Genomic DNA, 16625 nt, shown 5'->3' with positions numbered 1-16625 from the left:
CAGTTTGTATTTTCCCCCTCATTTTTCTTAGTTTCAACAGTTACCAATTCCAAAAGACATAATTCTTATTCCCACATAAATCCAGATACATAGATCCACATACATATTTTAGGAATGAAAATGCATCCAAGATTTCTATAATACAGTAAAATGCACGAGCACTGACAGGCATAAAAATAATAGGTGGGTAGAAGAAGATCCTTGAGAGTGGTGTTTGTGCTTTACTCTCCAGGGCAGGAAGCATGGCTAAGTTGGTAGCTCACTGGGCTAAGATGTCAGAAGGTCGGATCACACATTAGGATTTGGGCTCATCCCAAATGTTGACACAATATTGAAGGGGGAAGGGAAAGGGAAAGGCATGTGACAGTAAAGGACATTGTATTCACCAGTAAACATTGATTGGAAATATCCATCATTGGACCAGGTAGAGGAAAGTCCACTATAGAATCACCAGAAAGATTTCTTAATCTTCTGTTCCTAAATACTGAATTAGGCTGGTAATGAGCACCAGATCTGGTGAAGAAGACTCTACTTACTAACACTAATTATCCTTTGATATTAATTTAATTAAATATGATTGAGTATATGTTCCCATCTGACAAAAATAGAGTCTCACCATATATAAGGCTAAAATTTTGAATGCTATTTGGTTCAGCATGTTGTCTTTAAAAATACTGTGCCACGATAGTTAAGGTAAAACTAGAGGATCATTGTGGAATGCTTAGATATTCTAAATCTGCATTTCATCTTCTCTTTTTATTACATCTCAACCTTGCCCGGTTGAGCCTTTCCCAGCTTTAACCTTTCAAATACGATCTACAGCTGCTGGATGCAACAGGAAATGAACAGTAACTGGCATCAGTAACTTTTTTCTGAGTGTGCAGCACAGCCTCAGTTTGTCTGCTATTGCTGTCCTTTTCCAAAAGTAGTCATTTTTTTCACTCAATGGTGTATTTATTATGATATTAAGCTTCACTAGCAAAGATTCAGAAAGTCTGCTTTCATTTAATTTAGTTTAATTTTCCCAGATTTCTCACCAAACTCCTACCAATAATTTTAGTTAAAATAATAAACTAAAGCAATAATGCAAGCCTACAACAAGCATCTTTTCAAAAATGTGTGTGTACCTGTTTCTAATACAGATCTTGATTATAGGATTTTCATATACTTGCGCACGTCATTGTATATCATAGGAATTTAGCTCATTCAAGTTGGTCTGTTAAATAACAGCATTTGGAAATAAAATAATGCTGCCTTCTCAGAAGGATTCACACTGTAATCTCCTGGATTTATTATTATTAAAAATCATATAATAATTCAGCTTGGAAGGGGCATATGGGATCATCTCATCATCTGGTCCAACCCACAGTCCAGTGCAGCACCAAATTTGAAGTTGGCTCTAATTTCAAGGTCAGATAAATTGCCTAGGGCCTTGACCAGCTGAGCTTTGAGTATCTCCAAAAATGGAGATTTCACACTCTCTCAGAGCAACTTGTTTCACTGCTGATTATCATCACTGTGAAAAAAAACTTCCCTTACATTGTCGTAAAATATTCTGATATCTACCGATCACAAAAAAATGAAGAGCAAAACACTAGTTCACTACTCAAGCTGTATTTTCACAATAAACTTATTAGCAAAGCTATTAAGCATACAGAATTACTAGTCTGAAAGAGAAAATGGGTTAAACACATGCTTGTGAAACCTACTTTATTAAAGGGAGTGATTTATATTACGTGATGCCTGTAATTGCATTTGGTGATCTGGCAGGTATTTCTAGGCCTGTCTTTGCTGAAAGACCTCAAAGGGTCCTCGTTACTTTTTTATTCTTATTCCCTAACTTGTTCTAAATCGTTGTTTTTCTAAATTACTGACATGCCTGCCTGTCATTGTAGTGAATTAATCAAGCTCATTATTCAGTGATAATGCTCTCAACTTCATGGTTCCTAGAACCACGCCTTAAGTGTTATCAAGGGTCAGTTTATTCCCATGTTACAAGAAAAAAATCAGTGGAAGGCAATGTACTTTTTCACATACCCACCTCACACTCTGAGACAATAGACCCTTTTAGTGTCAAAGTAATTTCCTGCTGAAGAAATGTTCCTACTGTTTGTTTTTATTTGAATAGGTGAACAGCATCATATGAGCCTTTCACAGGGTAAATGGGTTGGCCAGGCAATTTTGCCTTCTTGTGGGATCATGCTCTCCACTCAAATGTACAAAGCAATTATATGACTTCCATGCTGAGAAAATGCATTAACTTTTAAAATGAACAGCAGCAGCCTGGTCTTAATAAAAATGTTTAAAACCCACTCTTAAACCACAACTCTAAGTTGCAGCTGAATATGAAACATCCATTTACAGCCAATTACACACAATTTCTATCGTGCTTTGGAAAATATGTATATGCACTAGGAATATTAAAAGCCAAAAACCCCACAACTCTAGGCGAAATAGGGAAAGATTTAAAACTTTTCAAGATATGCTTAGGCAGAAATGCAGTGAGCCTTGTAGCGTAACAGCAGGCATCTATTGAAAGTATGTACAGCATATAGCTAACCCTTGGCCTTACACATTGTAGAAGAAGAACTGCTACAGTCCAAAACTTGCCATTCTAGGAACAACACAATCTATTAAAATGATTCATTCTCAGGAGTTTCTTCCATAGATGAAGAATAAGACGACAATTAAGCTTGGGGCAAAAACTGACTCTTCCAGTGTCACAAAGCCCACAATAGAACCTCTCCTACCTCCAGTGATGAAATAGGCCTTAGAAAAATCTAAAAATCTGCATGAAATCTAGTGAGAACAAAGGCAAACTCACTTAAATCTTGAAGTTACAGGTACTCGTGCTTAAACTGTAGGAACAGCTTTCAGTTTAACTAGTCACACAGCTAGGATGCAGGAAATTTTTCACAAGGCTAAAATTAATACCTATATTCAAGGCCCTTCAACATAATTGCCTATTATGGCATGTTCCACTGAAACACTTATTCACAGGATGCAGTTCTTCTTACTTTGGAAATGAAGGTTTCCAGTGGAGAGTTGTTGCCATTTAAAATGTTCCTGTCTCACAGCAGGACTCCAGGATACTTTCGTAATTCAGACTCCAGATGAGAATAATCGTTTATGGTCAAGTTCTCAAAGAACAGGGAATACTGAACTAACAGAGAAAGATGACATTCTCTTTATGTGTGCATATGTGTTCATATGTAATCCTAATTAATATGTTAATTGGCAGCTGCAGAGAAGAATTAGTAGGATGCTTAAACACCAGCTTTATTTACCTTATTGGTCAGGCTTCCTCCTAAGTCTGCAGTTATAAGCCAGAGTGGTATGAAAAAATTTCAGCAAAACTCATCTTGCTATAGAGACTTGTTCTTGTTATTGCTCCTCAAAAAGCATTTATCTTCCAAATAGTTAATCCAGATTTATAAAAACTTACCTCCTGTCGTAAACCTTCCTTTCTGTTTTTGTACAGAAGTTTTCAGTGTCTTTTAACCTTTAAGAGATGAGTGAAAAACAAAGTTTTCTGTCTGAAAATCTAGTAGTCTCCTCTGATCAGAAGACTACAGTATCCTCCTGTCTAGAAGGTGGCAAATCCGTGCTCAGGGAGAGATTATTCTCAGCTAAGTGAAATTTAAATACCATTAGATCCCATTTGAAAGTTTTCTTTATACATAAAAAACTAACATAATGGAAAGCAAAAGTGTTGGTGGGAAGATGTATCATCTACTAGTGTGCATTAATATCAGGAGTCTATCCCCCATCTTCCCACATTTTCGTTCCACTAAATTATAAAAACAGCCAATGACCAGCTTGAGAAATGAAGTATCAACCAGATGTTTCCTGAGCAAAGACAACTTGTGTTTCCCTTTACACATCATCTTCTGAGAGGCAGCAGTACAGTGATTGCGTATCTGACATCATTCACTATGTTGACTTTGGGTTACTCGGAATCTTTCCTTTACTTTACCTTCCAACTCAAATACAATAGTTTTACAGAGAGATCAGATGGAAAGAATGGATTTGAATGACTAGAATACAGTTTGGAAGAACAGTTTATATTCACTTTGTTACAACATCACTCCTTACGGAAACAGGGGATGGGTGACCAGTCATCCCCAAAAAGAACCACTTCTTTATGTGAAGAACAACATGCAAAAATACATTTTCGTAAGAGCTGGTAATTTTAAAACAAAAGTTCTACATGAGAATAGATCCAAAGCTCATTATGATTTATGGAAAGTTTGATCATTGTGCTTTGGATCAGATGCCTGTTTATTGCCAGAAGCTACAGCATTTTTCTAGTTCTATTTGGCTACTAGGAAAACTTCATTAGTCCCTATTAATCTGTAGAGTGTGATACCTACCGATCTGTTAATGGGGGTGGGATATAGAAGAGAGGCTCAATCATCACCTAACAGAAATGCTTCGTTCTTTTTATTCAAACAACCCTATGTTTACAACAGATCACTCTAAAAGAACAAACTTTGAGCTCCATCTTTAGGCAAGGTGGTGGAAACAGAAAGCTAACTTGCAGGTGCTACGTTAACAAAAAGCATGGGAAGGGGGGGTCCATTTTTTTTTAACCCTGTGCACCAGAACTCATAATGCATAATGACTTACAAGTTTCACAGCAGGTAAATTTCTGTTCAAGCTATCCAGAAAAGTTCACATGATGCATGTATAATTTATACAAGATCAGTATTTAATCAGTCATTAATAAAGCTCTAAAATGCTTTATGAATGTCTTTACATCCCAAGACTGAAAAATACCAACTCTTTCTTTCTAGTCGTAATCTCCCATTTAGACAAGAAGCCACATCACACAAAGCTGGAACTGCTTTTTCTTCCCTAGTAATACAAGATAGGTGTAGTAATGCATACTTAAATAAACTGTTTTGCTTTTCTGTCTTCTTTTTGAACAATCTACCTAGTCCCGCCTTTGCTGCTTTGCTTCAGGACATAACTTGTATCCACATCCTGTTACTCAAAAGCAACTCTGGTATTCCTGTGATTGCTTATGACATTTGAATTCCTACATACTTAGCACACTGCCAAAATGCTTTCTGAATTCTCAAGGTAATCTTTTTAAACACTGCCAAAAAAAGAAATTTGAGAATTTATATAGTCAGGTAAAACACCATCATATTCTTGGTATGATGGAGAGAATTCATTTTCAGTACACATAAATAAAAATTTGGGTCCAGTTCCAGTAAGCACATGTGTACAAAAATTATGGAAAGTTAAAGAGAATTATGCTTCAGAACTATTCTCTCTCGATGTCTGTTCTTTATCTGCTGGAAAAAAAATGTGACAGCTAAATTTAAAATGGATTGAAAGTTGTCTAGCACTGTAATATTCAATTCAGTAATGGTCTCCAAGTCCAGAACACTTGAAAAATGCCTAAACTGCTGGCAGCAAGCTCTTCAGAACACATGGAATCCTACTTAGTTCTCATAAATCCAAGTTATTCTTTCAAAAGCCTTTAAAAATAAAACAGCCCATGATATCAGCCTGTCATTTGTGATCTGCCCATCATGGCCACCCTTAAACGTGAGAGACAGAACAAGAGCACTGCATGGACAGAATAATGATTTATTGGAAACAAATATTTACACAAAGTATAAAGGCAATCACTTCACCCATTTCTTTTTTTAAGAAGACAAAGCTACCCCATTACAAGATTTGTTCAGTAACAGGATTAGATTTAGCAATGATTCAGAATATTTTAAATCCCTGAGATTGAGGACCTCTCACCTTTTATGCACTCCATCCTCCACCCTGCCCCGCCCCTCACAAAGGTGCTGGAAATTTAATTTCCTGCTCAGTTGTGCTTTTAGTGGATTACCATCCAAAATTACAGTTTCATTCTTTACATCAGCATGAAATTTAAAAATGCAAGCAAGCTCAAGTTTCACATCAAGTTCATTCGCATTCAGTTGTAGGCATCCAGTTTAAAATTACTTCCAATTTAAAGTTGGTATCCAAGCTGCTTTATAGATAGGGCTACTGACTAAAGACAGAACTTGTTCCCCTTAAATCAGACATGGAAGCCAACTCCTCCTTTTTTTCTAGCTGGACACAACTAATAGTTTTTACTTTTCATACAAGAGTATTGAGATGTGAATGTATGGCTTTAGGCACAAGTCCTTTTATATCTGGACTTAAAGCCATCACAAGGAAGCTTAGTAACACAGAGTTCCAGTTCCTACTGCAGGCTTCTAGTAATTTACCCATATACTGTCAGCATTTTTTAGGTTTATAGCAGGCAGACAGTTTAAGAATGACAAACTTGGGTAGCAGAAGTGTTTCCTCCTAAGCAATGTAAGTTCCATTATTCAATTCCAATAGGAAGCCACCCTGCAAGGCCACAAAGGCAGATCCAGGCATAACACGTGCAGAGAACTTTCAGTCCAAGTTCAGACGTTTTTCCTAGCAAGATCGTTGTCTCTTGTCCAAGGATGTAATATTTCAATCAGCAGAACTCCTCTAGCTGACACATGGCAATCAGCATAAGCAAAGAATGGAGGACAAGGCTAAACTTAAGTACTTTCCAAAGGCTGCAGCTGGTGTTGGTGTTAGCTTGTCAGTGGCTAGCTCTTCAGTTGGAGATGGAAAAAAAGACCTAATAAAATTCAAGGCATAAACCAACTAAAATAAAATTCTTTCCAATATTGGTAGATTTTATCCAGTGTAATAAATAATAGCCACTCCTGTAAGTGCAGAGCTCTAGGAATTAAACAATTCAGATCAACTTTGACCTATGTGCTCTTAGAATAATTACGGCAAGCTCTTTGCATATCCTTCAAGAAAGTAGGCACACCACTCTGTAAAGAGAAAAGTGGAAAAGTCATTCTTGCATAATGTAATCAAGAAAAACTATAAGCAAGATGAAAATTCCCACTATATAGATCAAGGCCTTCAAATAAATACAGAACAATTCTAAGATCTTGTACAAAGCAGCAGGCCATTCCTTTAAACCTTCATGAACAGACTGCATTATTGAAGTTTGCTTGTGTTAAGGTTATTCACATATGCTCTGGAACATGGATTTGTTGTTTTTGTTGCACAAATTTACCTGCCTGGTTGACTAACCAAAGGAATTTGATAGGAATAATCCTTAAAAAAAAAAAATTAAGACAACTGCCATGAGAGCAGACAATAGCAAGACTCTACAAATGGGACTGCATAAAAGCTAGAAAGATCAATACATCCATTTCAGAAAAAATTCTACCCAACATGCAGAAGACAGGTACGAATGCGGTGAATACATTGTTTGAAACAGATTAGCCAAAGACAATTGTGCTGTCAACCTTTACTTACCTTGGCAGCCCAATTGACCAGCCATGATGGAATCATGCCACCAGGATTATCAAAATAGTACATATAGACTAGAGATGAGAGAGAAGTTACCAGAAAGTTATCCAGCTATAGTCTGAGTATTAGCTCTAACACCATATGACAGAAGCTGTCAGTGTGCATGACTGAATCACCAAGTACAACAGTTCTGCTCTAAATTCTTCACAAAAAAGTCAACTTGTACTGAAGTGGAATGTGAAGTAAGTATAGCCATTCCCAGCTAACCTCTGGGAAGCTGAGCGCACCATAATATTAATTTAGACTATTGCAAACCATTTTAGGCAGCCTGTCTTATAAAATAAGGTTGTCTTTAAAGGACTAATCTCAGGCAGGAGTCCATCTCTAGGAAAATCCTTTAATCTATAAATCTGTCAAACATGATACTTACACCATTGCTGAGTTTACCAGATTGCAGCTAGCATCAGACTCTACCCAATTAAACTGGCTATCAGGAAAAGAAGTGTGGGCTGGGGGTGGGATGGGGGAGGCAGAATGAAGTGGTCAGTAGTCTATTCTTAACTACCCAGCCCAACTGTTAAATAAAAGATTCTTAACGGTAGCACACTGCACTGGACGTTTCCAAAAGTTTCATTCATTTTAAAGTATTCCTAGTGCTCAGTACATCCACTTTATAGTAACTGGTTTTAGCTTAAAATTTCCAGTCTCCCTCTTTGTGGAGGGAGCTAATACATACATTCTTTGGCTACGTGACTCGTGATCACACTTTCCTGACCTCTTACCTTTAGATCCAGTCTTGCCATCACTTTCAATCGCCAGACTTTGTTTATAGCTTTTAACTCTGATAATACCAGGCTTTTCAGGGCACTGAGGAACAGACACACTTTGAGCTAACACAACCCAGATCTTCCGCCCATCGACATCCATCTCTCGACATTCACGAATATAGACATACTGTATTGCAAGTTGAGGAGGCATGTCAAAACAGTGTCAGTTTGACATATGATGAATTGACAAGTGAATTCCATTACAAATACCAGCCCCTTCAAGTTATTTCTTATGCTTCTACAGCATTCAGTCCTGCAGAGTAATAATTCAGCTATGTGAGCTTTAGTTGTGTGTGGGAAGAGACACCCACACTCTTCTTCATGCTATATATACTCATGTAACATGAGGACTGAAAGATCTTAGATCAAGTGCAGCAGAGCAGTAGAATCAGCACATTGTTGGGATCCCTGGATGACCAGGTGACAAAAGCTGCAAGAGGAACAAAAAGCTTGAAAGGATACATCTCTGTTTGAGAGAGGAAAAGGGTACTTCACTTCCCAGTAGATTACTTTTTCACCACCATATGTTTTCTCATACAGTTCTACAGTTGAAAAAGGAAGATTGTTAGATATTTTTAATTTCTACTGCAACAGAACCATACATGGCATCAAGAACTGCTCAGATTGACATGAACACATTTTACACGCAACCCTTATGTCAAAATTGATACATATGTAAAGTTGTAGCAGTAGAAGACATTAAAAAAGTTCTGTAGCATGGTTGTTCAGGAACCAAATACACAAAAATAGGTGGCCTGTTTTTCTGCTGCTGTTGAATTCATTGATGAAAAAAAAAAAAAACAAAACCAACCCACAAAAGCCAACCCCCCCCCCCAAAAAAAATAACCCCAAAACACAGAACCAGAATAATTCTGGGGGGAGGCAGAGTCAAATTCCTTTTCAGACAGTTAGCTCATTCAAAGCCTTTCCATCTCAAAGCTTTTTCCTCGCCTATGCATATTCTGTATAATTCTGAGCCACAAGTACAGCAGACTTTTTCACAAGTATGTCATTATCCTTGTAAATGATCCTGAGTTAACATGGAACTAGGATGAGTACTGCTTTCTAATACCTAAAGAGGTCTTACAATGAGGGATTAATGAAGTTTGGAAAAGCTATTAGGAATTTCACAGCAGTATATACAGCCAACAGTGAACAAGAAGCTCGAGCAGTTTATGAGCCTTCATTACACCACCTTCACTCTGCCTGGAAACTCAATCAGAAGGCAGCTGAATAGGAAAAAAAAAAAAAAAATCTAAGAATAGTCCCTAAAACATGGCAGTGACTCAGTCAGATAGTAGTGTGGCATGAAGAAGAAAAATTAGTTCAAATCAAACTACATAATTGTTTGAAAAACTGACTACTGTACAGCTTCTTCCCTTGAGGCAGTAACTGCCATTAGGGGGACCTGACAAGCCATAGGGCCGAGCCAGGATAAGTTCCTGTCTGCTCAGGGACTGGTCATTACATGGGTGCAGTTAAAAAAGGGTGTGATTCAGAAACACGCTTCACATTAACAGTCAGAGTGGTCTTTTCCTCCTTTAGAGCAGAGTTCTGCCTAGAGGTGCTATATATCCTTCAGAGGTAATGCACACAGTCTGCCATATCACTTTCAGTGGTTTTGAAAATAAGGCTAGAACAGACTGATAACCTCATTGCTAAGGCAAGAAGAGTGCCACAGATGGGAGATTCTTTCCCTATATGTGTTCCAAACTAGGCTTCTGTTAGTATGCCCTGCAAGTCAGCTGTCACCCACGAAAACAGCTTCTCTTCCCTAGGTTGGAGCAGTATTGGATGCACAATACTCCCAGTGCTGTAATAAGCTACAGCATTATGCTATCCACCAGAGGTCACTGGAGCATTGGTTTATTAGCTTTACTTTCATTTCTAACTGCAGAGCTTTCCTTTTTCAAAGGTATTAAGACACTATTTTAAAAGACCTCGATGCAATTTTTAGCTACTAACTCATGTACCTTTGTATCTTTGCAAACACAGAAAAACCACACAATAGGTAAGTCATGTCCTACCTGTATTCACTTTAGTCTGTCAATACTAGTGGACAGCTTCTGATCAAAGCAGAATACAGTGCATTTTAATCAATAACCAGATTTCACTTAGCATTACTACAATAGATCACAAGTCTGTTTTATTCGTAACGGGCACAGCTGCATTTGCTGCTTTAGCAGTCCATTATTACCATTAAATTGTTGGGAAGCAAATCTCAATCAGGATGGTGTTACAATCAGGAGTAGCAAGTTTCAATGTTGCTAAGGCCCAACCATTTTGTATCATGCCACAGAAGCATGCGGTACCTCAGTCACTACTCTACAGTTTAGTCACGGTTTCCCTGCTGAATTGGCAGCAGCAGCACAGACCAGATCTCAGGTTGTCCCTGTCTTGTAGATATCCAGGAGCCTGCTCTGGAAATAGCCAGGGTACCAACAGCAATGCAACAACAGCAGCAGACTGATACCAAAACTTCTGAGGCCTCAGGCAAACCCTTGGCAACAACAGATCAAAGCATGATCTGACAGGAATCCTGTCCATATCTGCCTCCAGTCAGGCCTTCATAAAGAGTTTTGCTGAACAGAACTAGAGGACAGCGATTAGCTGTCTGGTAACTGCAGGAGCAGTTACCTTTTCAACTAAAAAGGCACCTACTTCTACTCCGGTCACATTTTTATTTCAGTGCCAGCCAGCAGTTCAGCAGAGAACTCTTCTTTGGACTGCCATTATTGCATAGCTAAGAGCAACAGGGAATACAAACAGTAAAATAAATAGCAAGAAGGCTCTGAATGGAAGTTTTCTGGTTTTTCTCCCTAAATGCGAAAGGAGAAAACCCAAGCTTATATAGTTTACACTGAAAATGTTGGCTAGCACTAATTCATCTTATGTACAGTTCTAAAGAATGGGCGGGCTTGTGTCAATTTTTAAGCTAAAAGGAAAGCGTTAACATTATGTTTATGCCCTTCAAGAGTTAACTTCTGTGAAACGCTGGACTTGAAGTACCAGCACAAGTATAAATTCACAGATGAACATATCATGGCCAACAAGGATATAAACACCAGCTCTGCAACATTATCTAGTTTTTAGTTTAAGGGTGTAGCTTCCCCCAACTGCTTCCTTTCTTTTCTCTAAGAAGGAATTAAAAAAAAAAGTGTTTGTTTAAGAAGGATTCAGTTCTCTTAAATGCACTTAAATCAAAGACTACTGAAGTAACTTAAGATAACACAGTATTTTTACATCCAATATGATAATGTTGAGTCCCACTCCACCTCTTTGTTTCATTAATGGCAAAGCAGCCTTTGCTACAAGAAAGCTATTGCCCATTTTGACAAATAACACTTACTAATGAAGACATAGCTTCTTAAGCTTGACCAAGTACTGACATGAGTCAAATATGTGGTTCTCTGTACCAATACAGCCAAAGGCATTACCAGTAATTGTTCACCATAGAGCTGTCCTAGACTTAACAAGCACAACATTTAACAATTCTTTGGTTTTTAACACTGTTTGTTCAGCAAAACACTTTGGCCATGTTTCAGTTTTATTGGCCTGAACTGATTTTAAACACAGGCTTAAATGGGAAGGGCTCCTCATCTTTAAAATAAATGGATTACTGGATGCCTGCATCAGCTGAATCCCTGCCTTGTCACTGCTGACTTCAGATGTTTTAATATCATATGGATATCCAGGTTCAACTCCCTTTTTCAAAGACAACATTAAACAAACACAACTAAATTAGTTATTCCTTTCTCTGTAAAAGCCTGAAGTCACCAACTATTCTCTCGATACACCCATTTCTGATTGTAAAAGGTGCCAAGAACAACCAATGCTTTCAGGAAAAGACATTCCATCACGCATCAAACTGGTGCAAGCCATTGCACTGCTCCGCTGCAATATGCAAAGATGCACAAAAGGTACTGCCTCCATTTCTCCACAGAACATCTACTAAAATTTAACCTAGGAATTACAACAACTAGAAGCTGCAAGGTGCTCCAGCATAACAAGTGATGCCAGCTATGTGCTTTAACCAACATGGAAAGAATTCATTCCAGAAGGAAGCTATATGGTGATTCCACGTCAGTGTCTACTTGTATATTTGCAGAGTGCAACCTTATCCCAAAGGATACTTAAGTCTGGCTGGAAGTCTTTGGACGCAGCAATTTTAAAATACCTTTGAACAAAGTTTTAGTGGGAAGAGTCAACGTGGACATAAAGCTTGCTTTTAAACTGCTTAGATGAGCTTACCTTTAACATACTGATCCCATTGTTTTCTGAAATCTAAATCCATATAGACATCCGCACACAGTTTTGGGGGACAGTCAGCAAGACCACCGAAGATTTTATACTCATAAAGTCCTGATTGCTGTGGAAACAGAATGGGGAGAGGAAAAGTCACACAGGAAAGGGAAGTACTCTGCAGCAGGGAGAACAGCTGAAGGAAGTTAGGTGGGGCACATACTACAAATTTGCTCAAGAGCTGTGAAAGCAAGTGTTCAAAAAACAATGCAAGATTCAGTCTTTAACCTCTCGACTTTTTGATCTATACATGAAAGTTTAAATCCAGGCAGGCTGACCTGCCCAGCACAATGGTTGTTCCTTCCCTTACACCAGTACCCTTTTACTTCATAAGTAGTTCCAAAGGCAGCATGTTTCTTCACACACACACACACACGCCCCTTTTCATCTCCAGTGGTCAGTGTGGACTAAATCCTGCCCACATGGAAGCTTACCAGAAGCATTAAATTGTTGTGGCAAGGTCTCCAGACCCTATATAATGTATTTAAGAATCTCAGCCATTTCCAGGATGTTACCAAGTACTGCACGATCTGGAATAAGCTTTCCAGCTAGTCAGGTATGCTTATGCTTCAGGCTGTGATACAAGAATGCTTTATAATGTTCACGCTTATATACAATGCACTATTATATCTACTTTGAATATTTATCAGCTATTTTCTTTCTGAAAGCTGTCTGCACTGAAGGGGTGGGGTGCAGGATATCTCCTATGTTAATGCTTTTAATGTTTCAACATATGGAAACTCCATCTGTGCCTATAGAGCAATGTTTGTTCTATTGTTAGTACCAGTTCAGGACTAAATTAAAACAATGAGAGTATTTTGAATATACAGTGTAGGAGTCCAATTCAAGCATTCCCAAGGAAAGGGAGGGAAGGATTATACAACATTCTGTTAGTGAACGGTTGATTTTTCTTCTTCCCCTCCCCTCCACAAATCAACCCTAGAAGATGAAGATTTGATGTACTAGAAGATAATAATGGGACCAAGAAGCTTAAGGTACTCATCTTCACTGTGGCTTCACTGAAGCACCAATCCCTAGCTTCAAACCTGAACTGTTCAGCACCCGTGCAGCCCCATGCACTCATGTCACCTTTGTAAAAGGCATCAACATTTTTATTTTCAAAAGAAAAACTAATTTTGAAAATATCACACCCGAAATTGAGCCAAGACCCACCAGCATATGCCAAAGCACTACATTGGTACTTCAAAAAATAGTTGGTTTAGCTTAAGCACTATTTCATTCCAGGTCACTAGTCAGAAATGCTATGTGGATTATCTTGCATGTATGTATATTAACATTGTCACATAAGGCAGGAGAATAGCAAACCACAATTCTCCTCGCTCTTCTAGTAATTCAGAAAAAAAGTCTTACTTCCTCATGTCATTGGGCTGCTCTTCCACTGAAGAACAGAAGTCTTTAGATTCTTTTCCTGGACTTTGATTATGACTGCATCTTGAGAGGTAACAAACCAAGCTCACCCGTAACTTTAATTCTGCAGTCAACATGCAAAGCTAGCTGTTCATCAGCACACTCACCGTTCCTTTGCATCCTTCAGCTTCCTCTAAATCTGTTTGATAGAAGAAAGCCATGCAGTAATTTTCTCACTTAAACTATCAGAGCTTGCCTCAAAGGTTTTGCATAGAATTGTGTGCTTTGTACCTTAGCGAGGACAGACCAGTTTCTCACTTCCAAACAGAGCTTTAGGACCACAAACTACTACCTTCTATTGCTTGTTTCTAAAGCTTTTATGTTCCACCCAATAGGCAGCTGCAAGTGCCTGTAATACTTTTAAACTGAGGATCATCAAAAGATATGCATACAATATAGGTCTTTAAAGCATTTTTGCTATAGATAGAACCTCCATCAGAGGTTAAAATAGAGCTGTAGTGATGTCATTTACTGTCACATAATTCAGAAGCCACTAAATACAGAGTGCAAGTGCTGCACTACCTAATCTCCTGACTTAACAGATGGGATTCTACCTTACATTCAAAGGTAGGCTCCCAACCGGTTCACAGTATCAGTTCAGTCATTCTTGCATCTGTAGCCTTCAAGTTCTTACACTGTAGCTCAAGACAGATCAAGAAATTATGTTGTTGTTCTCTACCAGTCTGTTTGTTCCACTGCTAGACAAATGGTGGCATACATCATTAAATATCTTCTACTAAAAAAGGTAGTATTTTGATAACAGTATGAAATAACAAATCATGATCTGAAAAGTGAACCGTACATCTTGCAGGAGGCAAGATAGACATTCAATAAAGACAGCAATTTACAATAAAAAAGTTAAAACAAGAGTGGAATGTTTCAGGTTTTCAGAGGCCTATCAGCAGGAGAGTCAATCAGCAGGTTGGAATACAGCACAGAGCAGGAAAGCCCGGGAGATCTGTTTGTGTAGCCTGCAGAGAAGGTGTAAAGAGAAGGCAACAGGAAATATAATTGCTGCCTTCAGCTTCCTGGACTACCACTGCTATAGTGGACTCCCAGTTCAGTAAGTGTTAAAAGCCAATTTTTCCAGTAACAACTTTAAGCAAAGACCCTTCTCCTAGAGTTGGTTCTTCTTCTCATGTGGCAATTTGAAGCAACTGCAAGACAAAACAAACAAGAGACTTATTTCCCAGCAGAATCAGAAGACTGGACTTGAAAAGGTCCCTTGCATCCTACCTAGTCTGTCCATCCACCCTAAATCGGGGTCATGTACAAGATGTGAAAAACAACAAAAAAAAGACACCTCAATGTTTTTCAGCGAGCTCAATAGTCCTTCTATATAAAAGCGTGAGAAGAAGCCTGAGCCTTCCATCTAGGCAGCTCCAGTTTATACAATAGCAGCAAAGCCACAGCAACACTGGCTTCCCCAGTACAAGTCTCACGGACACCTGGACCCATTTGTTTGGCTAAATCCAGCCTCCAACTTCCCAAAGTTACTTTGCCTTCATTCACCGTGTGATGCATTTACAGGTCTGTGACGAGCTCCAGTCCTAAAGTCTCTATTTCATCCACTCCAGAAGCAACACTTCTAGTAACTTCTATTTCATCAGCATATCTAGTGCCTGCATAGATACCTGGCAGACACCAGAGGCTCACCTTTGCTGCGTGCTCTCATTGATAAGCTTGTCTTGCTATTGCCAGTTACCATGCCCACGCTGTAAATAAGGACTACTTGCCACCAAAAAATTCTGAGGTGTATGAAGTGACTTTTTTTTTTTTTCAAAAAGACTTTCCCTACCCTGTCTTGCCTTTCACACAGACCTATACGTTTGCTTTATTTGCTATATTTTTCTAACATGACCATGCCTGAAATGATTTTTCAGAATACACATACAAAATTGTCATGCAAAGCACAGCATGAAGTCCAGCTTTATAAGGAGTTGAGAGGTAACTATGATCACAGAACTAAAGAAATAGGATATTTATATGGATTCAAAAGTCATTGTTAAATCATAAATCTGCATCAGAATGGAAACACCGTGTTAATCACCTACAAGTCAGTTCTGGAAGCCTAAACTTTTGAACTTCTTAAGAGAAGTAAGTCCCCCAAAAAGGGGGGATTTCATTTCAACCTTTTCTGAACTACGTTCTGATTTTAGAGGGAGAAAGGTGGAAAATCAGTTTGAAGGGAGTTTTGGAGAGAGGGAGAAGGAAGGGAAGCGGGAGTCTGCAGATCAGGAGGATGCTCTAACACGGGAAGTGCTGAGGGACAGGTCTCTCCTTCACCACACGCATGGCTCAGAGGGAGCTCGGGAGAGAAGTGGGACGCGCAGAGCAAACACTCCGTTAGACCCACGACTGCTCCTGTCGCCGACAGCACCTTCCGCCAGGAATTCCTCCAGCCACCAGCCGTTAACAAGCTTTAAGAGCCTCACAGTTTGCAGGTTCCCCCAGCAGTTTGTAAGAGCGGTGTTTATTGCAGCAGGGCAGCTTTCTCCATCAACAGTTAATAGCATTACCCTGAAAGCTGCTTTCCGAGAGCCTGGAGAAACTGAGCCGAGGCCGGTAGCGCCTAGACGGGCAACGGACCTCAGCCTGACCTGTGCGGGGAACCGGCGGCGCTGGGGGGGGGCGTGGAGGGGGGTCGCCCCCCTGCCCCCGGCAGCCAGGCGCCCCCCCGCCCGCTCCGGGACGCTACGGCCGCGTCCCGCACCGCTCCTCAGCCGCGCTCCCCCACGCAGGGCT

The 16625-nt window shown here is 39.3% G+C and overlaps 1 protein-coding gene across 1 annotated transcript; it reads right to left on the bottom strand.

Annotated features, from left to right (window-relative positions):
• Positions 1–5581: 5581 nt before the first annotated feature.
• PCTP (phosphatidylcholine transfer protein) lies at positions 5582–14041 on the bottom strand. The gene is made up of 6 exons (XM_009287716.1): positions 13988–14041; positions 12402–12570; positions 8613–8692; positions 8106–8277; positions 7330–7397; positions 5582–6833 (listed from the first exon to the last, which is right to left on the bottom strand). The coding sequence occupies exons 1-6, from the start codon at positions 14039–14041 to the stop codon at positions 6768–6770; spliced, it is 609 nt and encodes a 202-aa protein (XP_009285991.1). The 3' UTR covers positions 5582–6767.
• Between the last annotated feature and the right edge of the window lie 2584 nt (positions 14042–16625).

The sequence above is a fragment of the Aptenodytes forsteri genome, unplaced genomic scaffold, assembly GCF_000699145.1.
Source record: "Aptenodytes forsteri isolate BGI_AS27 unplaced genomic scaffold, ASM69914v1 Scaffold153, whole genome shotgun sequence".
Classification (NCBI taxonomy): domain Eukaryota; kingdom Metazoa; phylum Chordata; class Aves; order Sphenisciformes; family Spheniscidae; genus Aptenodytes; species Aptenodytes forsteri.
Note: the sequence above shows the minus strand (reverse complement) of the source record. Positions and strands in the feature narration are given on the sequence as shown.